This window comes from Pinus tabuliformis, chromosome 1_1 (assembly GCF_031772625.1).
Source record: "Pinus tabuliformis cultivar Carrire ecotype Pingquan chromosome 1_1, CPIR1, whole genome shotgun sequence".
Taxonomy (NCBI): Eukaryota; Viridiplantae; Streptophyta; class Pinopsida; order Pinales; family Pinaceae; genus Pinus; species Pinus tabuliformis.
Genome location: NC_142297.1, coordinates 300,794,816 through 300,815,770, shown reverse-complemented (window position 1 = coordinate 300,815,770; position 20,955 = coordinate 300,794,816). Strand labels below are relative to the sequence as shown.

The window sequence follows — 20,955 nt, the reverse complement described above, 5'->3', positions numbered from 1 at the left end:
AGAAAATTTGGCCAATATAAATGTGTTATCAAAGAAATAATTACAGATTCTGGAAATCCAGTTGCAACCAATGATGTGTTGTCGAGAAAATTATACATTCAATGGAAAATGTTGCCAAGACTTGACTGTCTGTTGGTCAAATCTAGCCTGGCTTAAAAATGTTGAATTGAAAAAATATTTGTTGTCAAAAGCTATTATATCGATTGAAAGTAAAACTCACATTTGATTCTGAAAAATACCTACTCATACAAATATTGCTGACTACCTTAGTTTAAGTGATGGAAAGGCTTTGCATTATAACATAATACTCTGCCACTATTAGTCTAAGACTGAAAAGTACTGAGTTCTTTATCTGCAGGGAGCCACCAGCTCCCAAATATATACAACAAGCCGGACCAGAACATAACAAGTGAAGATGTAAACAGTTTATGGCCAATAGCCCCGAGAAAAGAATTAGTTACGAAAATGGGTAATATATACAAGCAAACTAGAACAAAACAACTGAGGGCGTATGGAGTTTATGGCTAATAGCCCGGAAATGAGAAGTTAGTTGCCAAAATGGGCATGGAAAACCTGGTGAATTCATCCCGTCACTCTGAATTAGATACATAAAAGTCACTAGGGCATGGAGACATAGTATCCGCTTCTAGCATTTGACTAACTTGGTTCATTGTTGGACGTTCTTGAGGATTGGAAGCTATGCACCTCAAAATGATTTTCATACCAACGGCCATGCTTTCTTTGCAAGTGCAATCACAACGTGTATCAACAATTTCTTCCAGTCTATTTTCCCTCAGTAGTGTGTTCACCTGCACTTGAAATAGAGATAAATATCAATGATAGTGTATTCTATTGTATTATAGCAATGAAGTTGTATTCTCTCTACAATCCATTAGAAATGCAGTTGTCTAATCAAATCAATATTCATAACTAACTATTTTAATATCAAATTATCATTACACAATGATAAATTTAAAATTAAATTATTATTACTACGGGGAAAGGAAAATATAACGTACCCATCCAACAACTTTCAAACCTTTGATTACAAATGATTGGTCTGTTGGCCATTTGCCACTAGTCTAGCAGAACAACTTCAAAGTTGTACACATCAGATTTCTCTATTGCTCAGACACTTTGCAGATAATCTGTCAATTGGACTAAGATACATGACTACCTATAGTGATACAAAATCTCTAAATCCTGTGAAGGGGATAGAAGTAAGGAAATCAGTTCCTGGTGCCAAGTAGCCAAATGTGCTAGTTACAATGGTGGTCACATGTGTCTCATCGTCTTCTAAGAGTTTTGCAAGACCGGAATCTAATACATGTGACTCCAAATTGTCACCCAGAAATATATTGCTGGACTTTACATCATGATGTACAATGCGAGGATATCAATCATGGTGCAGATAAGCCACACCTCGAGGTGCTCCAATTGTTATTTTTAATCGAGCACTCCATTCTAGAGTTGAATCTGTTTCTCTATGTTCTGGACAGCATTGAAAATAGTGTGACAGACATTAAAATCAGAACTAGTAATCTTTAAGGATTCCACGAAAAGTAAAATTCGACAAATTGGTGTTGTCAATACACTAAGCATGTAGTAAATCGTCTAAGCTTCCCAGAGGGAAGTAGTCATACATAAGAATTTTTGTTGATGGAGAATTGCAATAACCACGCAAATTCACAAGGTTTCTATGCTTGATGCTTCCCAAAATCTCAAGCTCCCTTTCAAACAGGCTACCTGATCTTACCCTGCTGTTCAGAGTTTTCTTCACTGCAAACGCACTATTCAAATCCATCACCAATTTGTACATGGTACCAAATCCTCCAGACCCAATGATATCAGTGTCATCAAGTGTTTTAATTCTCTTTATTATATCCTGGGATGTATACGACAGATCTCCATGGAACATGACCAGCTTAACATCTATGATATAGCACATTCCAGAGAACTTTTTATGAATTACACACCTGAATAGGTTAATACAAGTTTAAAGAGGTTGGAAAAATATACTTATCTGCATACCTGTTTCCTGCAAGAGTTGCTGCTCCATTTTTGTGTAAGGTTGCTTGGCCTTGTCATTCTTGCACAAAAAAAAGTACCATAAGAAGAACAGAAGCACAACTAGAGTCACGCCCATTGTCACCATTGCTCCAATAAGGATTCCATTTGAAATTCGCCCTAATGGCTTAGTTGATGCTGATAACATCAATAGTAAGAATGCAGTAAATCAAAGTGAAAATATATCAAGCTAAATTTCCAAATTGCCCAATACAATACGGAACAACAATAGCGCAACAGTGAAATCAAATTCAAAACACGTGGCAGGGAAAGTGCAAATGAACTTATAAGATACCAATGTGAAGCCTTGGATGTATCACCTAGATCTACATCACAATCCGAGTCTCGTATTACAGCGGTAAATCCCAATGACTTCTTGCAAAGTGTGTCCAATTGTTCACCGTATAAATCCAAGTTACCGACGGACCTAAAAATCACATCCAAGAAGTGATTCTCTTAGATTTTACAACAATAAAAATGTTTCAAAAATTGAGAGTGCAAAATATTTGAATTTAACATAAGCAATTTTAAACTTTATATAAATAATCTTGGCTACAATCATTCACAATAATCTTAATAAAATTACTATTTTCAAAACTGGAATAAGTCTTACCATTTTGAAAACTGTAAGAGCATGCGCCTTAAGCTTTGCATTCTTTTCGATTGGGATGTTAGTATCATGTAAAAACGAGAAGAGACATTTGGATGAAGGCACAATCTCAAAGACTGTAACCAAATATGTTTTGCATAATTCAATGACTTTTATGGTTTTATGGAAGAAGATTTGTTGCAGGGACCAAACAGATTTCCGCGATTGCTAATACAAAGTTACCTTAGAAAGAACTTAAACCCTGGTTCAACAGCATTTAATTTCATGGCATTCCATGATTTCTTAACTAGGGCTTCCTGCTCCTGTCTGAAAGTCCTCATCCGTACGTTTGTAATTTTGGTTCTCCTTCTGATATGGATGTTACTACCTACATTCAACCAATATGGATGTTTTGTTGAGAAAATCTGGCCAATAGAAATGTGTTATTGAAGAAATAATTACAGATTCTGGAAATCCAGTTGCAACCAATGATACATTGTCGAGAAAATTAAACATTCAATGGAAAATTTTGCCAAGAGTTGATTGTCTATTGGTCAAATCTAGCGTGGCTTAAAAATGTTGAATTGAAAAAATATTTGTTGTTGTTAAAAACTATTATATCAATTGAAAGTAAAACCCACATTTGATTCTGAAAAATACCTACTCATACAAATATACCTGACTACCTTAGTTTAAAGTGATGGACAGGCTTTGCATTATAACAGAGTACTCTGCCACTATTAGTCTAAGACTCAAAAGTACTGAGTAGCTTTATCTGCAGGGAGCCACCAGCTCTCAAATATATACAACAAGCAGGACCAAAACATATCAAGTGAATATGTAAACAATTTATGGCTAATAGCCCCGAGAAAAGAATTTAGTTGCCAAAATGGGTAATATATACAAGCAAACAAGAACAAAACAAGCGAGGGCGTAAATATTTTATGGCCAATAGCCCGGAAATGAGAAGTTAGTTGCCAAAATGGGCATGGAAAGCCTGGGATTGAATTCATCCCGTCACTCTGAATTAGATGCATAAAAGTCACTAGGGCATGGAGACATCGTCTCTGCTTCCAGAATTTGAACAACTCGGTTCATTGTTGGAAGTTCTTGAGGATTGGAAGCTATGCACCTCAAAATGATTTGCAGAACAACCGCCATTCTCTCTTTGCAAGTGCAATCACAACATGTATCAACAATTTCTTCTAGTCTATTTTCCCTCAGTAGTGTCTTCACCTGCATTTGAAATAGAGATAAATATCAATATAGTGTATTCTATTCTATTATATCAATGAAGTTGTAATCTCTCTACACTCCATTAGAAATGCAGCTGTTTAATCAAATAAATTTTCATAACTAACTATTTTAATATCAAATTATCATTATTATGATACAATGATAAATTTAAAATTAAATTATTATTACTATGGGGAAAGGAAAATATAAGTTACCCATCCAACAACATTCAAACCTTTGACTACAAATGATTGGTCTGTTGGCCATTTGCCGCTAAGCAACTCTAGCAGAATAAATCCAAAGATGTATACATCAGCTTTCTCTGTTGCTCGTCCACTTTGCAGATAATCCGTCCATTGGACCAAGATATATGACTAGTGATACAAAATCTCTAAATCCTGTAAAGGGGATAGAAGTAAAGGAAACCAATACCTGGTGCCAAGTAGCCAAATGTGCCAGCTACAATGGTGGTCACATGTGTCTCATCGTCTTCCAAGAGTTTTGCATGACCGAAATCTGATACATGTGACTCCAAATTGTCACCCAACAATATATTGTTGGACTTTACATCATGATGTACAATGCGAGGATAACAAATGGTGTAGATACGCTAGACCTCGAGCTGCTCCAACTGCTATTTTTAATCGAGCACTCCATTCTAGAGTTGAATCTGTTTCTCTATGTTTTGGACAACATTGAAAATATTGTGACATACATTAAATTCAGAACTAGTCATATTTAAGGATTCCATGAAAAGTAAAATTCGACAAATTGGTGTTGTCAATATAATACCCATGTAGTAACTCGTCTAAGATTCCCAGTGGCAAGTAGTCATAAATAAGAAGTTTGGTTGATGGAGAATCGCAATAACCACGAAAATTCACAAGGTTTCTATGCTTCATGCTTTCCCAAAATATCAAGCTCTCTTTCAAATAGGCGATCTGATCCTACCCCGTTGTTCAGAGTTTTCTTCATTGCAAACATACTATTCACATCCATCACCAATTTGTACACGCTAACAAAGCCTCGAGACCCAATGATATCAGTATCATCAAATGTTTCAATTCTCTTTATTATATCCTCGGATGTATACGACAGATCTCCATGGAACATGACCAGCTTAGAATCTATGATATAGCACATTCCAGAGAACTTTTTATCAATTACATGCCTGAATAGGTTAATGCAAGTTGAAAGAGCTTGGAAAAATATACTTATTTTCATACCTGTTTCCTGCAAGAGTTGCTGCTCCATTTTTGTGTAACGTTGCTTGACCCAGTCATTCTTGCACAAAAAATAGTACCATAAGAAGAACAGAAGCACAACTAGAGTCACGCCCATTGTCACCATTGCTCCCATAAGGATTCCATTTGAAATTTTCCCTGATGGCTTAGTTGATGCTGATAACATCAATAGTAATAATTCAGTAGATCAAAGTGAAATTATATCAAGCTAAAGTTCCAAATTGCCTAATACAATACACAACAAAAATAGCACAACGGCGAAATAAAATTCAAAACACGTGGAAGGGAAAGTGAAAATGAACATATAAGAGACCAATGTGAAGCCTTGGATGTATCACCTGGATCTACATCGTAATCTGAGTCTGGTATTACGGCTGTAAATTCCAATGACTTCTTGCAGAGTGTGTCCAATTGTTGACATAAATCCAAGTTACCGACGAACCTAAAATTCACATCCAAGAAGGGGTTCTCTTAGATTTTACAACAATAAAATTGTTTCAAAAATTCAGAGCGCAAAATATTTGAATTTAACATAAGCAAGTTTAAACTTTATATAAATAATCCTCACTACACTCATTGACAATAATCTTAATAAAATTACTATTTTCCAAAATGGAATAAGTCTTACCATTTTGAAAACTGTAATAGCATGCCCCTGAAGCTTTGCATTCTTTTCGATTGGGATGTCGGTATCATGCAAAAACGAGGAGAGCCGTTTGGCTGAAGGCACAATCTCAAACACTATAACCAAATAAATGTTTTGCAGAACTCAATGACTTTTTATGGTTTTATGGAAGAAGATTCTTTGAAGGGAACAAACAGATTTCCGCGATTACTAATACAAAATTACCTCAGAAATAACTTAAACCCTAGTTTGGCAGCATTTGATTTCATGTCATTCCATGATTTCTTAACTACGACTCCCTGCTCCTTTGTAAAAATCCCTCGGTCGTACGTTTGTAATTTTTCTTCTGCTTCTGATATGGATGTTACTACCTACATTTAACCAATATGGATGTTTTGTTGAGAAAATTTGGCCAATAGAAATGTGTTATCGAAGAAATAATTACAGATTCCGGAAATCCAATTGCAATCATGATGTAGCCTTGAGAAATAATTGCAGAATTGAGATAAGGAAATAATGGGAGAACTAACCCTCTTACCATCCCCATCGTCCCCAATCACTATTGCAGGCAAACCCAGATCTTTAATTGTATCCCATAGCTCTGGGACAGTTATTATGAGTTTGGCTTTCGAATCCGGGACTTGTTTGGCTACTTCCATAACGTTATACACCACGATCACTACTAAATAAATCCATACAATAGAAAAAAGTAATTTCATAGTTATAAAAAAAATTTATGCATCAAAGCCCTTGAGCGAGTATCCCACCGATTACGAGGAGCCATGATAGTTGTATGCACGAAGGCTTCGAGAGTGTTCCTTTCGAAACCTTAACTCAAACTCCATAACTAAATCCTCATGCCGGAAAATGCACAATTGCTCGAGAGTAGCTCCAGGAGAGGATGAGGGTAGTAATTCTAACTACCACGTCAAACATGAGCCGTCAATTTGAACTCGGCGCATGGAATCCCTTATTCCGGGCATCCCACTGATTACGAGGAGCCCTGACAGATGTATCCACGAAGGGTTCGAGAGTGTTCCTTATGAGGAATTGAGACACTGGTGGTCCTACCCGTCCGATCAATGCAATTGGCGGCAAGAGGCATCATTACACAATGATACCCCAAAACAGATAACCTATCAGAAAATTAGAAAAGAAATTTAAAATAATAAATGAACAGGGTTGTTTAATTTAACCAATAGTTAACATTATAACAGGGTTATTTAATTTTTGGTTAGGCCTCCAACTAATTGAATTTCAACGCATTTTTGAATGCATATATCCACTGCCGCTTGACGGATAATAAACTAAAAACAAAGTACATTAAAAAAAACAAAGTTTTTCAAGAAAGAAAAGAAAATTAACAATAGTTAAAAAGAACAAGAGCACATGTAGATATGCATCCACAACTTAGATACAATTTTCCACCAAAATAAACCCCTTACCCAGAGAGGTACCTCTTGAGAGTTGGTTCATATTAAATCTTGATCGGGTAGTTAGGGTCTAAGCAAGAAGATCTGGGAATAATGGGGTAATAATGCATCACAATGATAGTATCATTTTTGCTTTCTTCATTGGCATATTAAACAAAAGTTAAATTTGAGGCTCCAATTTACGGACTAACTTAACTGAATAAGGAAATGATACATAATATTGAAAGAGACTTTACCCTCCAGTAGTTGGGTTTTAGATAAATGTGGTATCAGAGAGTGGAGTATTCAAGATCTCTCAAAGGAAATTAGGTGTCTTTTTGCAAAGATTATTTTAATAAGTTATTCCTACGTAACAAGATGGTACAACAAAATGAGGAACTAGATATGTAACTACTATCATTTGGGCCTAAAGAAAATTTAAGTGAGAGTTCATATAGTCAATGTTGAAGGAAAATAAGGGAATGTGCGACACATGTTGATGTATGGGAACACTGGCACATCTAGTCATGTTGAATATACAATTCCTTCAAACTTGTTATCTCACCAAGCCATGGTCGCATCACATCCATGATACAGCCGCCAAGAAGAGACTATATCATGTCAGGTGGCCTAAGGTTATAAAATGCGGAGAAAACGACCAGAGAATGTAGGGGATTGACAATGAATGAAGTTGAACAAAGAGGATTGGTATAATTAAGCTAAGGTTTATAGGAACATTGAGTTTAAATGGAAAATTCTACTAAATCTCATAAAGGATAATGATACAAAATTCACAGATGGAAAAATCACAGATCTGGAGGACAGCATAACATATGGCAACCTGAATATTAATAATAGACTGAACCATTTCAATATTGACCAAGATATTGGCAATTCAAATATCTAAGAGAGTTGAGGGGGTGTAGCAAACATCAGAGCCAGACTCTCCAATAATGATGCATGAGAGATAAGGTTGCAGGCCATCGTATTCGCAACCAAAATATGAAGAGGTTTCTTCATTTTTTAATTTAATGATAGGATTATTGTTCTTTGAACTTTGATGAGTTTTTCCACAAAAATTTTAGAAATTACAATAGAACCTAACTTCATACAAGGTGTTTTTCTTTTTCAAAATGGAACTGGATCCTTTATCTCCTTTTCATTTTTTTTTGGTTATTGGGTGCAATTTGACGCTATGGTTATCTACGAATTATTAGGCGTTATAGTTAATTTTTAGGATTATCTATGAGTCTAGTCTAATGGACTATGTTTGACACTACCCAAAATAATTCCACAAAATTACTAAAAGTGAGGGGAGTGAAAGGAAAAAATTTGACTCCTTGTGTGCCTTAAAGACTAGGAAGCCCCAACCCGCACAACTGTCTATTTTGTCAAAGCCTAAATGGAATTGTAACACTAGAAGGAAAGTTAAATTAATCCATACAAATGGATACTTAAAGAGAATTCTTTGAAATAAAAAATATGGTGAAGTCTACTCTATTCTTACATATTGGCCTTTCCTATTTTTCTTTTCTTTTTTAAATTAAATCTGGCTGGGGATTGGGGTAGAAGTTGTCAGTGTCATGTTTTGTGGAGTTTTTGGGTGAAGAACTACTGTTCATATATTTCTATGCAATGGTTGTGGTAGTTGATATTGTTTTCAAATGATAAATTTGATGCTATGTTCGAATGTGTTGAGTGATTGGGAATGCTTGAGGTTATATTGTAGGGGGTTAATGGATGCTTATGTCAGATTCAACTTAATTGATGTCATGTATAAAAGGCAAGGTAAATAAACATATTTATAAACACAATATAGAAGTAATAACACACACTAACAAGAACACAATATGGAAGAAATCACACACACTAACAACCTCAAGAAATACCCTAGGAAAACTTGGACTCTAGGGTAAAACCTAGCAAACGAAATTCCATGAAGCCCTCACAAAGATGGTAAATCCTTGGCCATTTACAGCTCATGATTGGGGAGCCCACATTTGATCAACTCTTGTAACACTACAATGGAAACAAATAAGCCTATTTATAGGATTCTTTCCATCCAAATATAATTGACATAATACTATGGGCAAGAGACCACTAGCTATAGACTAGTTGTAACCTCGTTTTGGGAAGTTGCTAATTTGGTTTTACCATAAATATAACATTAAAATGTATTTTGTCTGCTTTACATTAGAAGAGATTCGAGACTGGGTTGAGTAGATTTAACACATGGCTCTTCTAGCAAGAGAATATGTTTAACATCGATCATTATTTTCTTTCGATTAGGCTTCATTATGTGTTGCTGGAGACAATGATTCCTATGAAAGGGTTACTAAGTTTGGTGATGATGTTGTCATTGCTCTGTAAGTTTCCATTTTTTTCCAGCTTAATTGATGGTTTTTCAAGAAATCTCGTCCAATTCTTTGCATTTTGTGTGGCTGATTGAGTTTATATTTCTTAATTCTTGTTGATTAGTTGACCAACACCTAGTTTTTCTCTATCCGATTGTCACTTTTCCAGATACCCCTATTTGCAAGGCTAAACGTGGAGGATTTAAGGATACTCTTGCTGATGCCTTTCTTTCTCATGTTTTGAAAGTCTAGATTAGTGCTTACACTGATAAATCAATTGATGATTTTTTTGTGCAGTTTGTAAATTTTCCTCTTAAGCATTATGGTCCATCAACCATGAGTGCACATATCTGTCTCTAAATGTTCTCTAGTTTCCTGCATGCATTGATTGACAAGACTCGACTTAATCCAGTTGAAGTTGGTAATATTGTAGTGGGTATTGTTATTGCACTTGGCTCTCAACATGCCACTAAGTGCAGGATCCCTACTTTTTATGCAGGATTCCTAGGTGTATATCCTACCATTTCATGTGTCAAATGAATTATTTTCTTGTTGGATGCCTAAGTTTTTGTGGAAATTGCATGATGCTTACCATGTCATCTCTCTAGAGACTACCTGTCAGGAGTCACTCAGGATTGTCAATAGACATTTCTCTTCAGGCCTAAAAGCAGTTGCAGATGTTGTAGATGAAATTAAAGCTGGGTTTTCTGACACTAGTATTTCAATATCTATTTACTACCATTGAATTATCATAAGAAGTTTGAATTTAGATATGTTTCTGATTTAAATTTGTCTGCTTCACACATCGGTGTAGTAGTGAAGTTAGTGACTATCAATCCTTTAACATGGGAAGGTTTTTCCAATTCAAAGATAGGGATCAATAAAAGTTAATGATGTTGTAAATAGAAGGCTTTTAATTTTTTTTAGTAGTTACAAATTGATGTTTATGTCCATACTCTTCTATGTCTTCGCTATTGCCTATATCTATATATATATATATAGATATATGTCTACACTCACACCTTCATGAGGATATATATATATATATATATAATTACTTCATTAAAGATTTGTGTGAAAGGCACTAATGGGTTTTTCTTCCCCTTGCAATAGGTTGAATTTTTCAGAAAAGCACAAGATTGTCTTTTGCCCCATGGGTATCACCTCAAGAAATGTAGTTGGGCACTATGGGGTTTCACGTCAACACCAGGGCCAAACAACAGTATATGGATGCTATTTTAAGCTTTTGATTTGAGGGAAGTTAATGTTGGTGCAGTTCATATGAATTAATCAACAAAGGTAAGGAATGGAAGTTGAATATTAACATCTATAATTTTTTTTTCAGGTTGAATCTCATAGGTGCACAACAACAATAATTGTAGGGAAGTTCAAATATGAGATCATCTGAGTTGAAACAAAGGTATTAATTTCCAAAGTTGGAGTTGCTGGAGAGTTGCTGCAATGGTACTTAATGTGTTTCTTGTTTTTGTGATGAAGATTGTTCATTCTAAAACTAGAGATGAAAAGCATGTGATGATATCTGTTGATAATGATAATCATCCTAATGTTTCTCTTTTCGATTTAGGGAAATTCAGACCTGCATTTAAGAAGGGGGAAGCACCAGTGCTAGTATAGATCTATTACCTGAAAATCTACCATTCAAGGTTCTCCTATTGTGGGTCAAGGAGTGCGTTGGAAGATCGAAGATAGTTCCTAGGTTCTCATTGGGAAGGGCACTTCGATTGGAAGTCTACAAAATCATATTCTCCTGCATTAATTAATTAAAAAATTAAACGAAGAGAGTTTCCAGTATTTAACTTAAATTCCCAAGAGAGACTATCCACTTGGAAATCAAGGGTGGCTCTCTTCGATGAAACTAAAATTAGAAGGTGCTCATATTGCAGCGTAGGAAACATTTATAAGAGCTATCCAAAAATACTTTGTATCTCTTTCAGACAAACTAAATCAACTTATATGGGCTTCAAACCCTTTCGAGATGTATGTTCCAGAACATGGATATATTCATTCCCTTGACAACCTACAACGCATTTCTCCTTGGTGCGTAAAAAGGTTCAAAAAATCACAATGCCCCCTAAAGGAAAACACATTCATGTGGTTTATCCTTTGCAACAAGGACCCAAGATGGGAAAACTTGTAAAAGCATTCCTTCCATGGGCCTAGCAAATGTGTCCATTGTTCACAATCATATAAATCAATGGAACACTTGATTATCAACTATCCCTCTATGCAATCAATATGGCAAGTCACCCATAGTCTAAAAGACATCTCTTATGTCTAGGAGCGATATTCTTGAGAAGAGGCTCTAAAAGATTGGTTTTTAGGGCATCAAAGGGCTCAACATAAGGATCTTCCTTTCTCTATTGCTTGGAGGGTGTGGCTAGAAAGAAAGCATGCCATATTTGACAATGTTGGGATTTCCTTCCTAAAAATTGCCATGCAAAGTATGGCTATTATAAACTATTATGATCCTTATAAAAAAATATTTGCCTAATCCAATTCAAAGTAACATCTCTATGAAAGCAGGCCTTCCTTGGGCCCTTTCTTATGGAGTTACCCAAATTTCACCTTCTAAAAGGGGTGTTGATGGGCTTATCCTTCTTTCTCATTCTCATTTAATATCCTTTTCAGCTTGTAAAAATCCCGCCTCAAAAACTATGCAGACTTAATGTCTCTAAAACGTTTTCTTCAAGTACCTCAAGAATACAAGATTTCCTACCTTCATGTGCATGGAGACTCAAAGCCAATCATAAATTGGCTAAAAGAGCCTCTAAAATTTTGAGCTACCACTTGCAGCCTCTTTTTGAAAAACTACAACTTACCTTCTATTTTTATATTTATCAAATTTTTACCATGTATACAGGAACATGAATCAAGAAGCAGACAGATTGTCCAAAGCTGTCTTGGAAATGGACCCAGCCTCATTGAAAGTCACGACTTCTAAAGAAGGCCGACAAGATGATCATGACACTTGGCACTAAATAATCTTTTTACTCTCTCTATGCTTTTTTCTCGAAGATGACAAATGATCTTATCATTGTTTTCGTTCGCTCTATATGATCATTTTGACTATAACAAACATGTAAATTATATAAATAGGGATGGTTAAATTATTAAATTTTGGACTCTGGACAACAGATCTATGTAGCTAATAGGAGAATAGATGTACCCTTTTGAGAGGGTGGTCACTTGACAAATGACATGGCTACAAATGCTTTTTGTTTTTCTAGATCTAGACTTTTTTGGACAAACATCTTTGGAGGTTACATGAGCTTCGGGAATGCCTACTAGCATATATGGATGCAATTTTATTATCAATATAAAATTACGAGATTTATTTTCCAAAGGAAAAAAAATTGCACCTTCATGACAAAACAAGAAAATAACATATTACTTTGAAACTGCATCTCATCGAAGACTAGCACAAGACATGTTCTAGTAGTAAGCTATGCAAAATGAGATGTTTACCTTTTTTACATGTAAATTAGAACCCCACCATCTAGCCACCCATCCTCTAGCTAGTGAACAAGAGAGGGATAATCCTCACAGATCATAAAAAGTTCTGATCAACCACTTGCTCACAAAGAGTGAACACATCACAAGGAAGATTGAAATTGGTTGAGGTGAATAATGATCTCTTCTTAACCACTTGAGATAGACACAATTCACATGATGACTTGATTATTATAGTAGAAAACAATCATAATACCTATATAAGTTAGTTAGAACCAAAATCTCCAATCAATAAACCACAATCCTAAAGGAGAATGGCATTCTTTATTTCAAACAAAAAAATGAACGTTGCAGAGATCAGGAAATCACCACAGAATATGATGGTGATTCCAATATGAAAAGTTGACAACAATAGGATCGGTATATTAGTTTTGAATGTTCCATGTTAAAATCAAGTGGGAAATCACTGATTATATGATTAGCTTATTAGAATTACCAAAATGTTGGGTAAGATCTACCCAAAGAAATAGTTTTAGACATAAAAATGTTGGCATTATGATTCTGGTATGGCTCTATGTTACAGGTGTTGTACTTGATGGCAACTCTCTTAAGTGGCAATGCTCTGTTCAGGCTCTCAAAATGTTGGAAATTAAGAAGTACGCAAGGTACACAGTACAAAAGGCGCGGGCCCGCAGGAATATCATAGATAAAGTGCGTACATACACGCAGGTACACCATATAAAAGGTGCGGACCCCAGTTTCACTCACTTCAAGGCAGAGAAGCGCGCTCACGTGGGGTTTTCTTATGTTTGGCCTGTGGTATTCAGCCTGTCGTTCTTGATTATATGGTTTTGGCCCGTGGTATTGCTTTATATTATTATTATTAGTATTGAGCCCCATGTTTTGGTTATCTATGGTATTGATCCATGATTTTAGCAAGAGCTTGCCTATATAAAGCAAAGGAGATCACTTGGCCAAAGTATCTTTTTGCAAACTGAATATCTTAAGATCTGAAATATTGGGTTATCGGTTTAAAAGCTTGATCTATGTAAATGTGAAGTTGAAAGTGAATCTATGAAGTGTGATCTCTCGGGCACATGATCAGATCTGTGCATCTGACTATCTGTGGTACACTGGTGAACTGCCAATTTGGCCCTAATCAGAAGTACGCAGGTGATTAACGGTGCCAGTGTGGGGGTACGCAGAGCAGACGAAGGCGCAGTGCGTGGGTATGTAGAGCAGAAGAAGGCGGAGTGCATGGGCATGCAGCGAGATAGAAGGTTCAGGTGCAGAGGCACAGTAAAGATACACGGCGCGACAGAAGCCGCAGGTGCGGAGCTACAATAGAGGTACGTGGCGCGATAGAAGCCGCAGGTGTGGAGCTACAGTATATGTACGCGGCGCGATAGAAGGTACAGGCGCGTAGATACGTAGTGCAGCAGAAGGTTCTCTGCGGGTATATGCAGGGGAGCAGAAGGTGAAGTGCGTAGCCACGCAGGCCAGATAAAGAAAAATTGCAGATCTGTCTTAAGACTTTTTGTTGGCTGAATTTTTCTGTTGATAAGGTGTTCTGGGTTTAGTTTATTGTTATTGTTGATCTGGTTACTGTAGTTGACTGTGTGATTTACATGTACTTGATGATCATTTGATGGTCATGGATCCAGTTTGAAAATTTATGAAAAGTGGTCCTTGAAAGAAAAGAAGTAGGGGGTTGAAGAGATTGGAAAACGAGAGAGAGTTGTAGCTCTCTGCAGGTAGCAGCCTACGTACTGGTAAAGGACTGCACCAGTACAAAATCATTGTAAAAGGAGTTTCTAATTTGAAAGAAGATAGAGACATATTGCAGCAGGTGGTTTTCACCCACATTGGGTTTCCACCTTATATCTGGTGTTCTTTGGTGTGTCTATCTGTTTTTCTTGTTCATGCTCATTATTTATGGTACTAACATGCAAAAATAATTCAATGTATAAATAAGGAAGATTTATTAAAAGAACTTAATAATACTGATTCACCCCCCCTCTCAGTATTATTTCCAACAATTGGTATCAGAGCAGGTCCTTCAGAGAAGCTTGATCGCTTGAAGGAAGATCATTCATCATGAGCAACTACGAGAGGGAAGCATCAATCAGGCCACCAATTTTTGATGGCACAAATTTCAATTATTGGAAGGTAAGAGTTACTGCCTATGTTCAATCTCTTGGTACAGAAGTTTGGGATATCATAGATACAGGCTACACTTTTCCTTCAGCTACTCCTACAGATTCGGCCGAGAAGAAGAAATATGAAACAAATGCTAAAGCAGTCAATACTCTGCTGGGATGCTTATCTCAAACAACATTCGTGAAGGTTATGCAATATAAATTCGCAAAGGAAATATGGGACAAGATTGTCTTGAGCTACGAAGGAGATGAACAGGTAAAGCGTGCTAAACTTCAAACCCTCAGGATTCAGTATGAGAATCTCAGAATGTATAATGATGAAAGTGTGGCTAACTATTTCCTTCAGGTAGACGAGATTGTTAATTGTATGAAAAACTTGGGTGAAGAAATAAAAGAGGCTATTGTGGTTGAAAAAGTTTTAAGATCTCTGTCCCCCAAGTTTGAATCTAAAGTGTCTGCAATAGAAGAAAAGGAAAATCTACGAACTCTTACTATGTCTCAGCTACACGGAATTCTAACTGCTTATGAAATGAGAAAAGGAGGTCCATCAGACAGGAGAGAAGTTGCTTTCAAGGCTTCAGGCAAAGGAGACTACTATGAAGCAAGTCACGTGCCAGAAGAAGAAGAAGAATCAAATTTTGTCAGAAATCTTCAACGGGGTACTGGAAGGTTCAGAGGTAAGTTACCTTTTAAATGTTTTGCTTGTGGAAGAGTAGGTCATTATGCTGCGAAATGTCCTCATAAGGATAAGATTGACAAAGGAAAGGAACCTGCTAGATGGAGCAAGAAACAGAATGCAAATAAGAAAAGCTACTACACTCATGAAGATAGTGATGGTCTATCAAATAGTGATGAAGATGAACGAGGTAATGACCATAAACTTTTAATGGCATTTGAAGATGATGATTACATGGATGCTATAGATGTGGATAGATTTCATGAAGAAATTTGTAGACTCAAGACATGTATAGAAGAAAAGAATATGATCATTGATACTCTACAATTTCAGATTGATGAAAAAGAAAAATATCTTGAAAAGTTAGAAGGTGAAATTGTTGGTCTTAGAAAAGAGATTGAGAAAACAAAGGCTATTAATCATAAGTTTGTCAAAGGATCTGAAACTCTGGATGAGATCATCAATGTACAGCGTTCTCCACTAAACAAGACAGGTCTGGGGTATAATGGAGAAACTTCTCAAGCATCCACCTCAAAGAGTTATCTTGATGCAGCAAGAAGGAATGAGCAAAATCACAATGGAGATCACCAAGTAAAGCATGGACCAATTACATCAAGAACAAACAAAGACTATCAGGTAAACCAGGGGAAATCCGTCTTAAGGATGAACAAAAGCTACAACCAGCCACAGGTAAAATCCTCTCAATTTGCTTCAAGAACGAATAACAATAGAAATTACAATCATTTGGCCGGAAGATTTGATAACCGTAGAAGTTTCTTCAATGGACAATGCTTCTCTTGCCATAACTTTGGTCACAAAGCAGCTCAATGTGTTGCATATAAAACAATCATGACTAGAGAAGCTCAAAAACAAAGAAGTATGACCGGGATTACAAAAAGGACCTATAACAACTTTTCAGCTATTGATAATGAAGTTGAATGTTCTATTTGCAATAACTTTGGTCATGAAGATTCTGAATGCAGGAGCAGGTTTCAGCAGACAAAGGAACAAGCCTCAAGCACCAAAACATGGAGAATAAAGGAACCACAAACAGAAAGATGTGGGATAGCATTTTATGCAGAGGGACAGGAAAATCTATGGTACATTGACAGTGGATGTTCGAAGCATATGACAGGTGATAAAGAAAAACTTGAATCATATTCTGCTTTAGAAAAGGGCAAGAAAGTTTCTTTTGGAAATGATACTCCTGCAACTATAAAAGGAAAAGGCACTGCTCAGTTAAAAGAAAAGGTCAAAGCTGGAAATGTTTTGTATGTTGATGGATTGAAGCATAATCTTCTGAGTGTCAGCCAGATGTGTGATCAAGGAACTGAGGTGATATTTAGATCAAATGGATGTCTTGTTCGTGATCTTGATACAGGTAAAACAGTGATCAAAGGTGAAAGAACTCCAAATAATCTATACATTTTTGAATAAGGACAACAACAATGCTATCTAAGCAAGGATGATGAACACTGGTTATGGCACCGGAGGTTGGGGCATCTAAGCTTTTCACAAATAAGGAAAGCATGCAAATATCAGGCAGTTCGCGGTCTTCCAGATATCAAAACTCCAGACAACACCATATGAAAATCATGTCAGTTTGGAAAGCAAACCAGAACTAACTTTCCGGAGAAGGAAGGATCAGCTAGCATGCCTCTTGAGCTAGTACATACAGATGTATGTGGTCCATTCAGGAAAAGGACACCTCGAGGAGAAGAATACTTGATATTATTCATTGACAATTTCTCCAGGTTTGTCTGGTTAGAACTTATGAAGCACAAAAATGAAGCATTTTGAAAAATTCAAATCCTTTAAAGCCTTGGTTGAAAATGAATCAGGATACAAAATTAAGTGCCTCAGATTTGACAGAGGTGGGGAGTTTACCTCAAATGAATTTTTCGATTTCTGTGAAGAACATGGGATAAGAAGAGAATTCTCTACAGCAAGAACTCCTCAGCAAAATGGAGTGGTGGAAAGAATGAACAGAACAGTCCAACAAATGGCCCGTGATATGCTTGATGAGTCTGGAACTCCCACAACTTTCTGGGGTGAAGCTGCATATGCTGCGGTTGTTATTCTCAACAAAACAAATGTCTGGGTGAACAACACTCAAACCCCTCATGAGCTCTGGTATGGTGAGACTCCTTCGATAAAGCGCTTCAAAATCTTTGGGAGCAAATGCTATATTAAGAATACTGATGAGCAACTTGGCAAACTTGAACCTAGAGCAGATGAAGGCATTCTTCTCGGTTATTCTCCACACAGCAAAGCATACAAGTGCTACAATAAAAGACTTGGAAGAATTGTTGACAACATTGATGTAGTGGTTGATGAGAAGGGATACATTCCTAGGCAAGTAAATCATGAGGATATCGAAGAAGATGAAGACTACCCTCAAAGACAGAATGATGAAGAAGAAGAACCTCAAGAAGAACCAGAGGAGTAGATAAGGATTGAAGAGAAGACTCCATCCAGATATGTTCAGAAGAATTATCCAGAATCTCAGATTTTAGGGCAGAAAGAAGCAGGTGTACAAACAAGAAGAACAATTGCAAAAGCTTCAAGCTATTTGGCATTACTCTCTTCCACTGAACCACAAAATGTGAAAGAGGCATGCAAAGATGAATGTTGGGTCAAAGAAATGGATGAAGAACTTGAGCAGATCGAAAATAACAAAACTTGGGAGCTGGTTCCTAGACCAAAGGATAAGAATGTTATAGGGACAAAATGGGTCTTCAAAAATAAATTGAATGAAAATGGAGAAGTAATTAGAAACAAGGCCAGACTTGTTTGTAAAGGGTATGCGCAACAAGAAGGAATAGATTTTGAAGAAACTTTTTCTCCTGTTGCAAGACTTGAGGCCATCCGAATGTTCCTTGCTCTCTCAAGCTTTCAAAACTTCAAAGTATTTCAAATGGACGTGAAATCAGCCTTTCTGAATGGAGACTTGGAAGAAGAAGTATACATTGAGCAGCAAGATGGTTTCATTCTTGGAAATGATCCAAATCTTGTATGCATATTGAAAAAGGCTCTTTATGGTCTCAAACAAGCTCCAAGGGCTTGGTACTATCGTTTGGACAAATATCTTCATCAACAAGGTTTTTCAAAAGGATCAGCAGATAGCAATCTTTATATAAAAGTTGAAAACGATAAATTGCTAATACTTCTTGTGTATGTAGATGACATTATCTTTGGCAGCAATGAAGAAGCTATGAGTCAAAGCTTTGCCTTGGTAATGCAGAAAGAATTCGAAATGTCCTTGCTGGGAGAACTGACATATTTTCTTGGTTTGCAAATCCAACAAAAAGAAGGAGGGATCTTTTTGTCTCAAACCAAGTATCTCAAGCAGATTTTGAAGAAATATGGCATGGAAGATGCAAAACCAGTATGTACACCCATGGTCACAGGATGTAGCCTCAGTGCAAATGATGAATCAGCAGTAGTGCATCAACCAACCTACAGATCTATGATTGGAAGTCTACTTTATTTGACAGGTACCCGACCAGGCATAATGCATGCAGTAGGAATAGTTGGAAGATTTCAGGCAAATCCAAAAGAAACTCATCTTCAGGCAGTAAAGAGAAACTTCAAATATCTTCAAGGAACTCAAAATTATGGCTTATGGTATCCTAGAGATACAGACCTCACACTTCATGCTTATACAGATGCAGATTGGGCCGGAAGCGTGGATGACAGGAAGAGCACAAGTGGTGGTGCATTCTTTATGGGTTCCAGATTAGTATCTTGGTTTAGCAAGAAATAGAGTTCGATTGCCTTGTCTACAGCCGAAGCGGAATATGTTGCCTTGTCTACCATAGGTTCTTTGTATATCTCTGGATGTTCACCTATAGGTTCTTCTGGGTCACTGTCACCAAAGAAGAGAGAAGGGTGACTCAGTGATGTGGTGGGGGTGTTGGGTAGGAATTTGCCTGATTTATCTCGATTCCTACGAGGCATGAAATGGAAAGGACTTTTTTTTTTTGATTTTTTTTGCTCTTTTTCTTGGTACCTGCAAAACTGACACAGATTGATCTATAGCTAACTATAAAGATGCAGAATTAAACTGAAAGCAGGAAAGAACTAATCTACTTTGCTCAAATGAAATTGCAGGAATGGAAATGCTAGTCTACGCTTGCAGAAATGAAATGCTAATCTATGAAAGCAGGAAATGCTAATCTATGAAAGCAGGAAATGTCTATGCTACTTTTGCAGAATGGAAATGAAATAAACTACTTAGCAGAAGGCAAGAGTAAGAAAATAGAAGAAAAGCGACAATCACCAATACTCTGACGCTTCCCCGGCAACGGCGCCAAAAATATGGTGGGCTCCAGTATTGTAGCAATAATGCTACAACTCCTGGGGCTCCCTATCTCTAATTTTATCAACCCGGTAGTTCGTACAAACTTGGAAGCGACGGTGCTGTATGCACAAGTACTAGCTCTTGTCGCAGCTGTCACTTGGTCAGCTGGCACAAGTCCGCTAGGGCTCAAGCCAACTTCTATATGCTCTCAGAAGAAGCTTTCTAAATGATGGACGAAGGCTATCTCAAGGGAAATTGATCTACTTTGCAACAATGAACTGAAAGCCAACCAAAGCATGGAAACCCTAGTAAACCCTAATCTGACTAGTTTAACCCTATGATGCAATGGTGAAAGTGAAAATGTCTAAAAAGGATGCCATTACTTCTAGTGATGTGAAATGCATGAACTCAAACTACTTCCATTGAAAAGAACATTGTTTTTGTATTTTTTCTTAAGTGGATGGAGTGATTATGAATTTTTCTCTTATTAGGGTTTGGCTGTGCAGAGGTGGTGTGAAGGGAGAGAAAGCTTGGGAAAGGTCAGGATGGCTAGGAGAGGTCCCAGAGGGTCCCTAGCATTAGTCCACAGAGGTCTACAACATTCGGATGCTCGGAAACCAAGTTTGCAGGCTTCTACAGGATGTCTGCAGGGGATCCTACAGGAAACTAAGGAATTCTACAGGAATTCTGCTAACTTCTACAGGATGTGCTGTAAGTGGAAGTTTTAGGTGATGGTGAAGGGATGGAATGGTTTGGGTGGATAGGTGAGGTGGAGATGAAACTTGTGATGACTCAGGGGCAGAGAAATAGGACAGAGAA

The 20,955-nt window shown here is 36.9% G+C and overlaps 1 protein-coding gene and 1 pseudogene across 7 annotated transcripts; both read right to left on the bottom strand.

Moving 5' to 3' along the window:
* Positions 1–640: 640 nt before the first annotated feature.
* LOC149212743 (uncharacterized) lies at positions 641–6,812 on the bottom strand. 6 transcript variants are annotated; one of them, XM_089391897.1, is made up of 11 exons: positions 6,292–6,810; positions 5,987–6,132; positions 5,765–5,806; positions 5,475–5,578; positions 5,119–5,292; positions 2,900–3,044; positions 2,681–2,722; positions 2,388–2,494; positions 2,032–2,205; positions 1,644–1,932; positions 676–809 (listed from the first exon to the last, which is right to left on the bottom strand). In XM_089391897.1, exons 1-11 carry the CDS (start codon positions 6,478–6,480, stop codon positions 806–808), a joined length of 1,416 nt encoding a protein of 471 aa, XP_089248023.1. In that variant the 5' UTR covers positions 6,481–6,810; the 3' UTR covers positions 676–805. The 6 variants fall into 6 exon arrangements, with proteins under 6 accessions (XP_089248025.1, XP_089248023.1, XP_089248019.1 ...); XM_089391894.1 differs by lacking the exon at positions 676–809 and adding an exon at positions 1,162–1,491 and having other exon boundaries at positions 6,292–6,808; XM_089391899.1 differs by lacking the exon at positions 1,644–1,932 and having other exon boundaries at positions 641–809; positions 6,292–6,812.
* Positions 2,975–5,109, bottom strand: LOC149212744 (LRR receptor-like serine/threonine-protein kinase FEI 2; annotated as a pseudogene). Its single transcript, XR_016250783.1, has 4 exons — positions 4,685–5,109; positions 4,325–4,570; positions 4,108–4,175; positions 2,975–3,892 (listed from the first exon to the last, which is right to left on the bottom strand). The product of XR_016250783.1 is annotated as an LRR receptor-like serine/threonine-protein kinase FEI 2 (transcript).
* Positions 6,813–20,955: the final 14,143 nt, after the last annotated feature.

What these genes read in the sequence shown, in the direction of transcription:
- LOC149212743 (XM_089391893.1), bottom strand. Translation starts at nt 6,480, where the DNA reads ATGAAATTACTTTTTTCTATTGTATGGATTTATTTAGTAGTGATCGTG. An exon ending in AGATTACGATGTAGATCCAG is followed by an intron (nt 5,293 to 5,474) that starts GTGATACATCCA and finishes TGATGTTATCAG; the next exon opens with CATCAACTAAGCCATCAGGG. An exon ending in GGATTGTGATGTAGATCTAG is followed by an intron (nt 2,206 to 2,387) that starts GTGATACATCCA and finishes TGATGTTATCAG; the next exon opens with CATCAACTAAGCCATTAGGG.